The sequence below is a fragment of the Lampris incognitus genome, chromosome 1 (genome assembly GCF_029633865.1).
Source record: "Lampris incognitus isolate fLamInc1 chromosome 1, fLamInc1.hap2, whole genome shotgun sequence".
Lineage (NCBI taxonomy): Eukaryota > Metazoa > Chordata > Actinopteri > Lampriformes > Lampridae > Lampris > Lampris incognitus.
In genome coordinates, this window is record NC_079211.1 from 106,889,632 (window position 1) to 106,904,788 (window position 15,157).

The following is a 15,157-nucleotide window of genomic DNA, read 5'->3' on the forward strand; positions in this document are numbered from 1 at the left end:
ACCAACGTCTTGTGGGCCTGAAGGCATACTATCATGGCTGCCGAAGGACCATTTTGAAGATCTGGCCCCTGTCCAAACATTGTGAACATTTCCTACGTGCATGGAACAGTTCCATATGCATGGAAGCCTTCAAATGTGTGCCCCATACCGAAAACCTCAAACTCCAGTACTCCTAGTGACTGGAGGCTCATCTCATTAAAGTCATGCTTGGGGGAAAATGCAGGAAAGATTCATCATAAATAAACTGCTGCCAACAGTGATGTCTGAATATAAGAACCAGCATGCCTATCTCACTAGGTCTAGCACCACAACTGCCCTTGTCAAAGCCTTGGTTAGTGGCTACAGACCTAAAACATCAAACACTGGTGAGGGTGCTTCTGCCTGATATGTCTAAGGCCTTTGATAGGGTGGACCATGCCCAGCTGCTGCAACATCTGGCCAACATAGAGCTGTGACCTAGACTTTTAGCTTGGGTACACAGCTACATGACTGGCAGAAGGAAGAGGGTGATGGCAATTGGCACTTACAGTCCTTGGCCAGAGGTTATATCTGGGGTCCCCCAAGGTGGCGTGGTCTCACCATACCTCTTCCTCCTACACATGTCCAGTCAAAAGACTGTCTTTGACAACACATTGGACATTGGGTAGGCTGACGACATAGGACTGTCTCAGGCTATTCCCTTAACAAATATTCATAGTGACATTTCAATGTCGATGGAAGCCTAGCAGCTGGATAAATGGGCTACATCAAACAACATGCTGCTTAGTGGGGAAAACTCAGGGGAACTGAGGATCTACTCCAGAAACCCATCTCAACCTGCTCCTCTGTTTCTTGAGGGACAGGATGTCCTGGTCGTGACCACCATCAAGTACCTAGGCTTTCACCTGGACTCTGACCTCGGCAGAGACACTCACATCGAATACATAGTGAGGAAAGCCTCTAAATGGCTCTTTTTTCTGATTGTTCTAGCCAGACACGGCCTACACTGTGAGGACATTGTTACCATCTACATTGCTGTGGTCAGGCTGTGTCTGGAGTATGGCAGTGTCCTTCCGGTGGGGTGCAATAAAAGCCAGGCTGCACTGCTGGAGAGGGTGCAAAAAAAGAGCCCTCGGGATAATCTCCCGAGGCTGCACCCCACCACCGCGACTCCCATCTCTTCAGAGCAGGACAAACCACAAACTGGCGACAGGGTGTTTGGCATCCAAGGCTCAATGATGCGTGGTGGCAACCAGAGGTGGCAAAAGTGCACACATTTTTTACTCAAGTAGAAGTACAGATACTTATGACTCAACTTCTTTACTCAATTTGAAAGTAAAAAGTTCAGGCTCTGAAATATACTGAAAGTATAAAAGTAAAAAGTACAGGCTCAGCCATTTCACCATGTCACCTTTATTTTTTTGGTCAAACTTACATTATCACTGTGTTTTAATTTAGTTGAAGGCACAGATTAATTTGAAAAGTCTAGCCTGAAAATAGTCCTTGGAGAAAAGATCGTTTTGTGAATTCAAATGTCCATGACTTCCATGAAGGCACTGTGAATATTAGCCAGAGAAGTAGATCATTTTATGATAGGCCTATCCCCTGAAAATATGAATTAAAAAAAACCAAAAAGAAACCTGTGACAACACCGGTATAGTCCTTTTTTCCCAAATCGTTCAGCTCTACTATTATCTTAACCATTCCAACTTCAAATAAAATTATGTCCATCTGGTATCGCGAGACTATCTGAGATCATCTCCACTAAGCTTTTAGAGACTGACTTATGAGTCTACAGAATTATAATGTTAATAATCGGTAATTCCCCCCGAATGCATTAAAACTAAAGTAACGAGCCTGTTTTGAAATGTAAGGAGTAGAAAGTACAGAAATTTTTGTTGAAATGTAGGGAGTAAAAGTAAAAAGTTGTCTGAAAAATAAATGTTCAAGTAAAGTACAGATACCTGAAAAATCTATTTAAGTACAGTAACAAAGTATTTGTACTTCGTTACTTCCCACCTCTGATGGCAACAAAGCCTATCCTGTGTGGTCCGAACCAACAGAAGGTCTACCGTGGCACAAGTCACAGAAAATTTTAATGATGGTTACGGGAGGAATGTGTCACAACACACAGTGCATCAGACCCTGCTGCTTATGGGGCTGTGTGGCCGCAGACCGGTCAGAGTGCCCATGATGACCCCTGTCCACCGTCAAAAGTGCCTACAATGGGCACGTGAGCGTCAGAACTAGACCTTGCAGCAGTGGAAGAAGGCTACCTGGTCTGATGAGTCCCGTTTTCTTGTAGATCACGTGAGTGGCCATGTGCGTGTGTGCTGTTTACCTTGGGAAGTGATGGCACCAAGATGCATGATGGGAAGACGACAAGCCGGTGGAGGGAGTGTGATGCTCTGGGCAATGTTCTCCTGGGAAACCCTTGGTCTGGCCATTAATTTTGACATCAATTTGACATGTGCCATCTACCTAAACATTGTTACAGACCAGGAACACCCCGTCATGGCAATGGTATTCCCTAATGGCAGTAGCCTTTTTCAGCAGGATACTGCGCCCTGCCACACTGCACACATTGTTCAGGAATGGTTCGAGGAACAAGAGTTCAAAGTGTTGCCCTGGCCTCCGAATTCTCCAGATTTCAATCTGATTGAGCATTTGTGGGATGTGTTGGACGAACAAGTCGGATCCACAGCGGCTCCACCTCACAGTTTACAGGACTTTAAGGATCTGCTGCTGGGGGCGTCCGGATGGTGTAGCAGTCTATTCCGCTGCCTACGAACACTGGGATCGCCGGTTCGAATCCCCGTGTTACCTTTGGCTTGGTCAGGCATCCCTACAGACACAATTGGCCGTGTCTGCGTTTGGGAAGCTGGATGTGGGTGTGTCCAGGTCGCTGCACTAGTGCCTCCTCTGGTTGGTCAGGGCGCCTGTTCAGGGGGGAGGGGGAACTGGGGGGAATAGCGTGATCCTCCCATGCACTACGTCCCCCTGGTGAAACTCCTCACTGTCATGTGAAAAGAAGCGGCTGGTGACTCCACATGTATCGGAGGAGGCATGTGGTAGTCTGCAGCCTTCCCCGGCTTGACAGAGGGGGTGGCACAGCGACCGGAACGGCTTGGAAGAGTGGCATAATTGGCCAAGTACAGTTGGGAGAAAAAGGGAGGAAAAAAATCCCCCCCCCCCCAAAAAAAAGGGTCTGCTGCTAATGTTTGGTGCCAGATACCACAGGACACCGTCAGGGGTCTTGTAGAGTCCACGCCTCAGCAGGTTGGTGCTGTTGTTTTGGCTGCACATGGAGGACCAACAATATATAAGGCAGGTGGTCATAATGTATAGTTTTATATTTGTATGATGTACAATTATGTATAGATATGTTTTTATTAATGTAAATTCTGCCTGTATTCAGTTTTTACCTGTGAGCATGAATACTAATAAACTCACTCATTTGTAGTTTTTAATTTGTTTTTTTTTTTAAATCTGACTTGATTTCTCATGCCTTTTATCCCACCTAGTGAACAGTTTTACCTGCTGAATAAACAAAATTCTTACTCTTATTGGTTATTTAGTCAATACACAGTGACCTGTGAGTGGCCAGATTGTCAGTATTTACCATCTCAGCCGATGTTAACTGCAGCATAAGTGACAGAACAGTGATGTTTACAGTCCTCTCTTTGGACTGGGATTCTGTGCAGAATACCTGGCCAGGGCGGCTGACACATGCGTGGGGCAGAGTCTGGAGTTGCTGGTGAGGAGGCTGCAGATCCTCCTGTACATTAGTCAGAAGAGCCAGGAACCCGACCCCAAACTCCTGGAGCTTCAGGACCAGCTGGTCACATGGCAGCAAACAAAGGAAGGGAATGCATTGGACAAAGTCAGTATTATATTCCCAAAAAAATAATCTATGGCCTTTATGATCATGTGTGTCAAGCGGTGCAATTTTAGTCAACACCGTTAATTAAAAATTGTACATTTCAGCAACAAAAAAAAAAAAAATTTTTTGTCTTGTGATTGAAAATAGAAAGTTTTAATTAGTAAATACATTTTTGTATGTGTTCATTGCTGCTAAATCAAATAATTATTTGCTTATTTCTTTATTAAACTTAGTTGGCATACAATAATCATATTCCCCAAAGACTAAAAATCATTACGTTAAGCAAAAAGGAGAATTCGGATCCTGTGATTCTGAGTGCAGGATAAGTGGTTTGGATAATGGATGAATAGATGGATTAATAATGTTATTAACCCTTAACCATGATGGTGGAGCCATCGTGGTTAAGGATTAATAATGTTATTAACCCTTAACCATGATGGTGGAGCCATCGTGGTTAAGGACGTCTTTTTCTGTGATTGTTGTCTTTTTGTAGGCTTTGGTCATCCTAACAGTCGACTCAGACCGTGTCAGAAATGTGCTCATCAAGAGCCTGAGCCAGGCGACTGGTAAGTACCTTTCTCATTGCTCCGCATGTATCAGGAAATGTATGGCGGTCTGTGATCTTCTCCAACTGTTGTAGTGGTCTCGCAATGGTGGGGACATAGGAGAACAGGATAATTGAGATGGAAAAGGGAGAAAATTGAAAAATTAAAACGTACAGGTCCTCAGACTTCATATTGAACAGCACCAGAGTAGGCCAACACCAGGTTGTCAGAAGCTTTTCTGGTTCTTCTGAAATGGCAAAATATAAGCATTAGTGTATGCACTATCAACAAAGGTTTGGAAAAACATTAAGTTTATCAAGTTTAAATCTTTGAGTTCTGGTGGGTCACTCTCTCTACCCCATTTCCCCTGTCACCTCTTTCCTATCTAAAGAAAAATTACCCAAATATTTAAAAAAGAAAAAAAATCTGTCTGAGTTTGATATGTCTGTGGCCTCAGGTCAGCCTGTGACTGCAGTGTGTCCTGAGAAGGGGAGGGCTAAACTGAATGGTGCCAGGATGCTGAACAGGTGTGTAGAAAAATTCTGTTTCATAAAAAATGTATAGTTCATAAAAAAAAATCTCTGCATTCATTGCAGACTGTAATGTAACCAGCACTTGCAGAGAATCACAGGTGAGAACCCAAGTTTCATTCAGTTATAACATTCCTCCGTTTCATTCAGACTTTGGTCAAGAGAAACTGGTCCTAAACATGTTTGTTGATCATCAGCTGTCAGCAAAACCAACTTCCTGAAATCTATTCCAAAAATATGCAAATATATACACAACATATTACAAATTGAATGTTTGACCACATTGTGCCAAGATACCCAGCGTACCATTCTCTGCTGTCTCACTAGCCTGTGTGACAGTCAGTGTGTGGTGGTTTGTGGCCAGCATGTTGGACCAGACTTCCCCTGGCAGTGTTTCTCACTGGTGGTGGAATACCAGCACTCATTTTATTCTCCATGGGCTGTTGTCTGCGGAGAGAAGAGTATCAGCCGCCTCTGCTTCATTACCAGCCTCCCCATCTCTGGTCAGTGCCCAGGGAACGTGCCTTGTTTCATATGGTAGTTTCATAAGCTTGGGGATACCTGCAGTCAGTGTGTGTACATAAGGGTTTACGTATGTATGCATATGTCTGTGCGCATGACTGTATTTTTGTGTCTGTTCTTCCCTACAGAGGAGAATGACACGGCGTATTGGTCCCTGGAGGACAACATCCCCTATGTGCTGTTTGTGACACAGGGGCTCCTCAACCTCCCCCTTCTGCTACAGATACTGGAGTCAACGTAAGTTTTGGTTTTCATTTAGTTAAGTCTAATTACGCTGGTCCAATTGCCTTAAGCTGGGAGTCTCCTTGTTAGATTATTTTTATTTTATTTTTTGTAGAGCTTGACCAATATGGGATTTTTGAGACCAATGCAAATTTTAGAGGGAGAAGCAGAATAATGTTTGTTATTATATCCTTATAGATAGATTTAAGGGCTGAGAGAGCAAGGCCTTTCATTTGCATTTCATTGCAATTGAAGGTACAGGGTACTTTTTATATGTACATGACAATAAAGTGAACTTGACTTGACTCGAAGGGAAAAAATTCACCAATTACTGATGTGGCGGCTGATATAGGGAATCTTTGTGCTGAAATGAAAATGGCATTTTCTATGTGGATTGTGCATAGATTTTGGATTATAGAGGGAGAAGAGTAGAGAGGAGAGCACACATCCCCGGGGTGCGCCAGTGCTGATTTTCTGGGTGCTGGATGTGATTTTTTTCCCCCCAGCCTCACCAGCTGCCTCCTGTTTGTCAGGAAGTTCTTAATCCACTGGCAGATGGGGGCTGGTACAGTGAGCTGGGTGAGTTTGGAGTGGAGGATATTTGGGACAATGGTGTTGAACGCTTAGCTGAAGGCCACAAACAGCACCCTTGTGTATGTCCCTGGGGACTTGAGGTGTTGGAAGATGTAGTGCAATCCCATGCTGACTGCATCCTCCACTGACCTGTTTGCTCAGTAGGCAAACTGCAGGGGGTCGATTAAGGGCCTGTGATTTCCTTCTGGTTTGGCCAACACCAGTTTCTCAACGGATTTCATGACCACAGATGTTAGGGCAATGGGCCTGTAGTCATTTAATCCTGTGATACGGGGATTCTTGGGGACTGGGATGATAGTGGAGCTCTTGAAGCAGGAGGGGACTTCACACAGCTCCAGTGATCTGTTGAAGATCAGTGTGAAAATGGGGGCCAGCTGGTCAGCACAGACATTCAGACAGGAGGGTGACATGCCATCAGGGCCCGGTGCCTTCCTGGTTTTCTGTCTCTGGAAGAGCTGGCACATGTCCTCAACACAGATCCTGAGTGCAGGTGGGGGTTTGGCGGAGAGGGGAGAGTGGCTGGCAGGGAGTGGGAGTGGCCGGAGAGGGTGAGGGGTGTGAAAGTTTGCTTTTCAAACCTGCAGTAAAACCCATTTAAATCGGCAACCTGATGGTTCCTTGCAGTGTGGGGGGATGGTCACCTGTAGTTGTTAATGTCTTTCAAACCTCTCCAGAATGATGCTAGGTTGTTGGCAGAAAACATGTTTTTCAGCTTTTCAGAGTTGCACCTTTTTGCCACTAGCCTACAAACCCCAATTCCAATGCAGTTGGGACGTTGTGTGAAACGTGAATAAAAACAGAATACAATGATTTGCAAACCCTTTTCGACCTATATTCAACTGAATATGAAGACAAGATATTTAATGTTCAAACTGATAAACTTTATTGTTTTTTGTTTTTTTTGCAAATATTCACTCATTTTGAATTTGATGCCTGCAACACGTTCCAAAAAAGCTGGGACAGGGGCAACAAAAGACTGGGAAAGTTGAGGAATGCTCAAAAAAACAACTGTTTGGAACATTCCACAGGTGAACGGGTTAATTGGAAACAGGTGAGTGTCATGATTGGGTATAAAAGGAGCATCTCTGAAAGGCTCAGTCATTCACAAGCAAGGATGGGGCGAGGTTCACCACTTTGTGAACAACTGCGTGAGCTAATAGTCCAACTGTTTAAGAACAACGTTTCTCAATGTACATTTGCACAGAATTTAGGGATTTCGTCATCTACAGCCCATAATATCATCAAAAGAGTCAGAGATCCGGAGAACTCTCTGCACGTAAGTGGTAAGGCCGAAAACCAACATTGAATGCCTGTGACCTTCGACCCCTCAGGCAGCACTGCATTAAAAACCGACATCATTCTGTAAAGGATATTACCATGTGGGCTCAGGAACACTTCGGAAAACCATCGTCAGTTAACAGTTCGTCGCTACATCTACAAGTGCAAGTTAAAACTCTACCATGCAAAGTGAAAGCCATATATCAACAACACCCAGAAACGCCGCCGGCTTCTCTGGGCCCGAGCTCATCTGAGATGGACTGACGCAAAGTGGAAAAGTGTGATGTGGTCTGATGAGTCCACATTTCAAATTGTTTTTGGAACTCATGGACGTCGTGTCCTGCGGGCTAAAGACGAAAAGGGCCATCCAGATTGTTATCAGCGCAAAGTTCAAAAGCCAGCATCTGTGATGATGTGGGGGTGTGTTAGTGCCCATGGCATGGGTAACTTGCACATCTGTGAAGGCACCATTAATGCTGAAAGATACATACAGGTTTTGGATCAACATATGCTGCCATCCAAGCGACATCTTTTTCAGGGACGTCCCTGCTTATTTCAGCAAGACAATGCCAAGCCACATTCTGCACGTGTTACAACAGCGTGGCTTCATAGTAAAAGAGTGTGGGTACTAGACTAGCCTGCCTGCAGTCCAGACCTGTCTCCCATTGAAAATGTGTGGCGCATTATGAAGCGCAAAATACGACAATGGAGACCCCGGACTGTTGAGCAACTGAAGTCGTACATCAAGCAAGAATGGGAAAGAATTCCACCTACAAAGCTTCAACAATTAGTGTCCTCAGTTCCCAAACGCTTATTGAGTGTTGTTAAAAGGAAAGGTGACGTAACGCAGTGGTAATCATGCCCCTGTCCCAGCTTTTTTGGAATGTGTTGCAGGCATCAAATTCAAAATGAGTGAATATTTGCAAAAAAACAAAAAAGTTTATCAGTTTGAACATTAAATAGCTTGTCTTTGTAGTGTATTCAATTGAATATAGGTCGAAAAGGATCTGCAAATCATTGTATTCTGTTTTTTATTTACGTTTTACACAACGTCCCAACTTCATTGGAATTGGGGTTTGTATGATCTTGTTTGTGAGTGTATTTCTGGCTTTGTTGTACCGGATCCTATCTCCACTCCTGTAGGCTTCCTCTTTAGCCTGATGAAGCTGCCTGAGTTTTGCTGTGAACCAGGGCTTATTGTTGTTGAAGGTACAGAAAGTTTTGGTAGGCACACACGTCCTCACAAAGCTGATGTAAGATGTCACAGTGTCAGTAAGTTCGCCCAGGTCTGTAGATGCAGCCTCAAAAACATTCCAGTCAGTGCAGTCAAGGCAGGCATGGAGCTCCAGTTTTGATTCATTGGTACATTTCCTCACAGTTTTAACCACAGGCTTTGCAGAGTTTAGTTTCTGACTGTAGGTTGGGATAAGATGAGTCAGACAGTGATCAGAGAGTCCCAGGGCTGCACGGGGGACAGAGCAATAGACGTCCTTTAATAGTGTAGCAATGATCCTGAGTGTTTTTGTCCTTTTGTGCTTTTATTTCTCCGCCTCTGTAGCAGAGAGAAACATGAAATAAAAACTATTTGAGAGCTTAATCCTTTGGCTTTGATTAGAAATTCTTGCCCTTGCCCTAATATTCATTAAAAAAAATGTTCAAAAATCAATCAACATGGCCGAATTAACCCACCAGGGGGCCCCGAGGCACGCACGTCCATTGCCCCCCCCCCCCCGTCAGATAGGCTACGCAAACAATATTAAACACTGTTAAATGTAAAGCTTGGGGCCCTGGTTTTCTGGTTACGCCACCAAGAGAATGACAGCCTAACTTTCGAGCTCCTCGACGGTTTTGAGAAATAACCCCAAAAATGTTAGTTCTGTTAATCCTTGTGAAGTTTTTGTCGAACAGTGAAGAAAAGGGGTAATACTAGACGTAGGACAACGTTAACCTTGATGGAAAATGATCCCGAAGTGAGATGAAGCAGCCGAAATAGCTCCACAAACTCATCTCCACCACATGGCGAAGACGGCCCCGAAGTTGAACTCCGGGAGTCCAGAAGAGACAACAAGGCACAGCTCTCCAACATTAAACAAGAACTAAAGAGAACAAACGACAGACTGGACGAGGCAAACGGGAGAATTAATGAAATGGAGTCCGTGCTTCAAGCCACATCAACGCTACTCAAGCGGCTAATACAGCGCCAGGCTAACCTGGAAGCCAGGCTGATAGACCAGGAGGGCCGAGCGCAGAGAGATAGTTTAAGGGTTTACGGAATACCCGGAGATAAAGAAGGCACCGATATGGTTGGCTTTATAGACAACTTATTTAAATGCGCGCTGGACCTTCCCCGTGACAGAGACCTCGGAATTGAGCGGGCACACCGGGCATTAGCACCGAAGCTCAACCGCCCGCAGGCAAAGCCCCGATCTATAGTGGTCAAGTTCGGGAGTTATCGGACGAAAGAGGAGGTGCTCCGGAGAGCCTGGCAGAAAAAAGAAGTGTTCTACAACAATGCCCGCTTTTACGTCGACAATGACTTTCCCTCCAGAAGTGCTTAAGAAACGTAGTGAATATGCCGAAGCCAATAAAGTTTTGAAAGAAAAACAAAGTTTCAGACACCGTACCCTGCAAATATGCGGGTCTTCTACGACGACGGCACCCGGCTATACAAGGATGCTACGGAGGCAACAAGGGATATGGCTTCACGAGGATTCCCAGTGTCTGTCGCGAAGTCATCTGCCTCTCCGGATCAAGAAGAGATCGGGCTCCTGTCTGTCTACCTGGCAGATGGCGGGGAGATGGCGCGACTGGGGTGTAGATCAAGAACTCAACTCAGTGGAAGGCGGCACACAGCCCATGAAAAACCTCCATTCTCAATATAAAGAAAATCTCCAGAAATTCAGAAGGCGATCGCCCACAACAGGAGACTTATAGTCTACAGTTTTGGCCCAAATGCAGATAAGTTTGATCTGATTTGTGAGTGCTATGCCTCACCATGGTTATTTACATGGCTACATATAAAACCTAAAATTCTATTTTCTAACTAATTAAAAGAGTCGGGACTTGTTAATTGGCGAACTGTTCACAATTTGTTTTGTTTTTTTCTTCCCTCTATAATCTCATTATTATTTACAACTTTATTTGGACATTGGCTAGCATGCAGCCACACCTTAGGGCTCCACCTCTGTTGCAACGTGGGGCATTCCCTTATGGGGGCTTTGCCTTTACAAAGCCCCGTAAGGCTCTTTTGAAACGAGCCTCAACATCGGAAACAACTGTTCATAATTGTTTCGGTGGTGTTTTGTTAAGAATTTTTTTGACTTGGTTGTTGTTTTATGTTTGTTCACTGGGAGAGATATTTTTGTTGTACAAATCTAATGCCAGTAGAGACATCGGGAGAGGTTTATTTGTGGTAATAGTCTAGTCAGTTAAGGCAAAATGGCTGCAAAAAGTCATTCACATTTGAGCCTATGTTTTTCTGTTAATTTAGAGTCCAATAAAGAAAAAAATGCAAGGAGCCCAAAATTTTAGGTGGGGGAAGTCTCTGAAATGGCCACGCCCACTTTTTAGGCCTGGAAATCAGTATCTCGGCTCCTGAATGTCGCAGAGAGCTGATCATGGGCTCAAAAGAAGCAGAAGCACCACATTTATATAAGCATTATGAACAAACATATACCCCAAAACCTTTACTTTTTCAGATATTTTAAGAAAACTAATTTTTACTGGTCACGTTTCACGTATCAGCTCCTGAAGGTTGTAAAAAGCTATATTTGACATGAATCTCATTCGCTGCCTATGTTATAAAGCATGAAGCACAATACACACACGAATCATGAGTTTAGAAAATATCTTAGTTGTCTGTGGTTCTTCTTATCACTTGGGATGTAATGCCGCCTCTGACCACAATTACAAATTGGCGCTGTTTGTTTATCAAGTGGTTGATTCTACAGGAAAGGAAGCAGAAGTGCACATGTTTCAGTAAAGCTAGTTTACTGTAAACATTTGCCAAAATATGACATGCATGCCTCATCTGGCCTTCATATCAGTGAGTTAATTTGTTCCTGACCTCGTGGATGGATGGTAAGGAACAGTGTTGTTTTATTTTTGTATGTTTACCTTGTAAAACATTATTTTCACCTTAGCTCATATGTGTAGGCCTAACTAGCCTTGCAAGCATGACTTGCTCGATACACTCGACAGCACAGTTGCACAGTTGTAGTATTTGGCTAAGGCATTACCTACTTTTGGACAGTTGGTGTTTGTGTGTCTGCTTGCTCTACACATGTTGGTTAATTTTGGGCATTTTTAGTTGGCTGGTATGAAAGGGTGAAAGTATTTGTAGTAACAACACTTTTATTATGCTATATTTGGACACACTTTTATTGGACTATATTTTGTATCTATGCAGAAGAATAAATAACATTGTTTATTGCATGCTATTTTTGTGGGAGGGTGGATGTATTGTGCCATACCAGTGAAACATCACTCTGTTACAAACTTGTGTACAGAAAAATCAAGTTTAAATTAGTTCTGATTTTCCATGATCAGATGATCCCCCATCCTAACTATGGAACTAGGGAACAAGACCCTGTGCATTGTCTGCAAGGTTAGTTTTCACATGTGTGCTTCAGTAGTATAATGTTTATGACATCAATGAGTCCAACAGTGTTAGTTTTCATGCGTATTCCTTCAGTAATGTAATGTTTATGACAGCAATGAGTCCAACATTTCATTTCTAAATTCATGACAGGAATCTGGTGGAAGGGACATAACTGCTGTCACAGCTCCTAAGCTGCTTCACCAAGTAAAACTGTTTGAGGAATCCGGACTGATCACCAATGATGCGGATATCAATCTTTCACAGAGACTGTCAGCTGTCAATGCAGAAACTTTACAGGATGGATATAAAATCCACAAGAGTTGCTATGATCGCTATAATAACAGCCATTTCAATTGTGCGAAGGATCGTAAACGGAAAAGAGAACTGGACCTTGCAGATCACCAGACTATTGGGGCAAACACACGAGCAAAGGCTGGGCCTAGTCTTGCGTTTGGAGCCGAACTTTGCTTCTATTGTGAAGAGCCAGCCATTGAGAACCCTCGGAAGAAGGACAAATCAGAACCATTGTTAGCTGCTGCGGGAAAAGAAAAGTCAGCAAAACATGTGAAGGATTTCACAGACAATCTAGAGATGATGGCCAAAGTCCTGAATGATGGCAAAATACTCAGATTACTTGAAACTGATGTTAGATCACGGGAGTTATTCTATCACAGGAAGTGCCACTCAAGATACCGTAACAGGTGAGCCAGCACAACATACCCTTTTAAGTTCAATTCTTAAGTTGAGCTATAGTCGGGCCATATAGATATATTTTAATAATTTGATTATTTCTTCTTACTAGATACAGTTCAGCGAGCTGCAGGATAAAGCAAGAAAGAACTTCATCACAGAACTCCCCAGACATGATCCAGTATGCTGAATATATCGCCATGGAGGAAGTAGGGAACTTCATTGATGACAGCTCAGAAAATGTTTTTGATCTTCACAAACTCGAGAATATTTATCTGCAGAAAGTTGAAGATTTGGGCTTCGACCGGCCCAAATCTCACTCTACACGATTTGCTGAGAAACTCTCGAACAGCTGTCTGGACATAAATGTAGTGCAGAAAGAGACAGGGGCACATTACAGGGTTATTAAGAAGGGTAGTTTGGACAATGTAATCAGTGACAGTGACTTTTTAGATTCACTTTGCAAAGTCACAAAACCTGTTCGGGCTGAAGTAATAAAGAATCGAAGAGACAGTGAAAGCACCCGACTTTCAGACTTGTCTACAGAAGGACTACGGATGAAGAGCAATTTCAAACTGAAGATGCTGATGTCACTGCTTTGTGATGGAACCGCACGATATGAAGATCTTCCGATGCATCTCGAACAACTGTGCCAGACCGTAAGTTTCAACACCAGGATCAGACCAAATACAAAAAAAGATTCACAGCAGTCAAGCTCTGTCATCCAAAAGAGGCACAGGTCAGTGGAAGAGCCTGTGAATCGATATCTGACCCTGAAGCTCTATGCAATGACGAGAAGCAAGAATGTGTTACAGACAACATTTGAACTAGGTCTGACACATTCCTACTGTTCCACCCTTATCTGCATTGACAAAATCTCCCTGTCAATGAGAGAGCTCTTCCTAAGATCACAGGGAAAGGTGCTACCCCACGCCTTGAGACAAGGGTTATTTACCACATTTACAGATGACAACATAAATGAGCAGAGTTCATCGCCTACAGCATCTAAGAACTGCAATGCTACGGCAATGACTTGTCTACAGTTTCCCCGTGTAGCAGGGGAAGGCCTCTCAAGGGAGAGAAGATTTTCCAGGGACATTAACCCTAACACACCGGGCTTGGAAACAGTGTTGGAGGAATATCTGAGCGTAATGGAGCAGAAGGTCTTTAAGGAGTCTCGTCGCCCTCTACAGACCATCAATGTTGAAGAAGTTGACGCAGAGCTAAAAGTCGTGTTTCTGAAAAGCATGGAAGAGGAAGAAGAGTTTTTGATGGTGGCTATGAAGAACATTGGATCTGATGCATTACAGCCTGTTACTTGGACCTGTCACCATGCTTCAAAGGAACGTGACCAGACAGATGTTCCCAAAACAATCAACTGCATCCTGCCAGTGATTGACCATGCTAGCAACACTGAACACCTTCAGCTCCATGTCATGAGAATAGCAGTATCATACACAAGATATCTTAACCCAGGCCAGGTTGCAGTGGGTGGATCCGATCAGCCCCTTTATGCCATCAAGAAGATGATACAGTGGGCCATGGGGGAAGAGTTTTCTCATTCATACTTCGCGTTCATGGGTGGGCTGCACCTTGAGAAGGTTTCTCTTGTCTGTGTTGGGCAGTTGATAAAAGGAACTGGCCTTGATACCATCTTAACCTCAGCTAATCTGAATATCACAGGTCTGACAACTGCTGTCTGCGATGTGAATTCCATAAAGAAGGCTAGATACTGTATTCAACTCCTGGCTGTGGTGCTGGCCAAGAAGAGAGATGAAGCATTTCAGGCAAAACGTCTAGAGGACAACAGTTTGACTTGGAGTAACTGGGTGGCCAATGAAAACAGCCCCATGTTTCACTACTGGAACAATGTTGTTGACACAATCAAGAAGGTTCTTATCTTCATAAGATCCTTTCGAGAGGCAAACTTCATCATGATGATCAGTGCACTTGAGCAGCTCATTCCTCTTTTCTTTGCACTTGATCATACACACTATGCCAGATGGGCATCAGTGTTTCTTCAGGATCTCAAAGAGCTCAAATGGAGACACCCATACTTGTTCAAGGAATTTCTTTCAGGCTCTTTCACAGTAAACACCAGAGACAACCCATTCTCAAAGATTGCATGTGATCAAAAGCAGGAACATAACATAAAGGTCATCAAGTCTGACACTGGATATGTCGATATCATCAATCGGGAAGATCAAGAGTTCTTCAGGAAACTCGAACTTGCGCTACCCGAAATCCAGCGCTACCTAGATGAGGTCGAAGGTCAAGATCCATCACACGGGCACAAAGAAATGCTGGATTCCTT

General features: G+C 43.8%; 1 protein-coding gene across 1 annotated transcript in view; it reads left to right on the top strand.

Annotated features, from left to right (window-relative positions):
* Nucleotides 1-15,157, top strand: part of LOC130111519 (protein shortage in chiasmata 1 ortholog) — a 106,713-nt gene that overhangs the window by 20,760 nt on the left and 70,796 nt on the right. Inside the window, exons 15-19 of the mRNA XM_056278744.1 lie at nt 3,684-3,862; nt 4,356-4,428; nt 4,865-4,934; nt 5,265-5,440; nt 5,588-5,696. Of these exons, the coding sequence (XP_056134719.1) occupies nt 3,684-3,862; nt 4,356-4,428; nt 4,865-4,934; nt 5,265-5,440; nt 5,588-5,696 (607 nt within the window). The remainder of the gene's footprint in view (nt 1-3,683; nt 3,863-4,355; nt 4,429-4,864; nt 4,935-5,264; nt 5,441-5,587; nt 5,697-15,157) is intronic.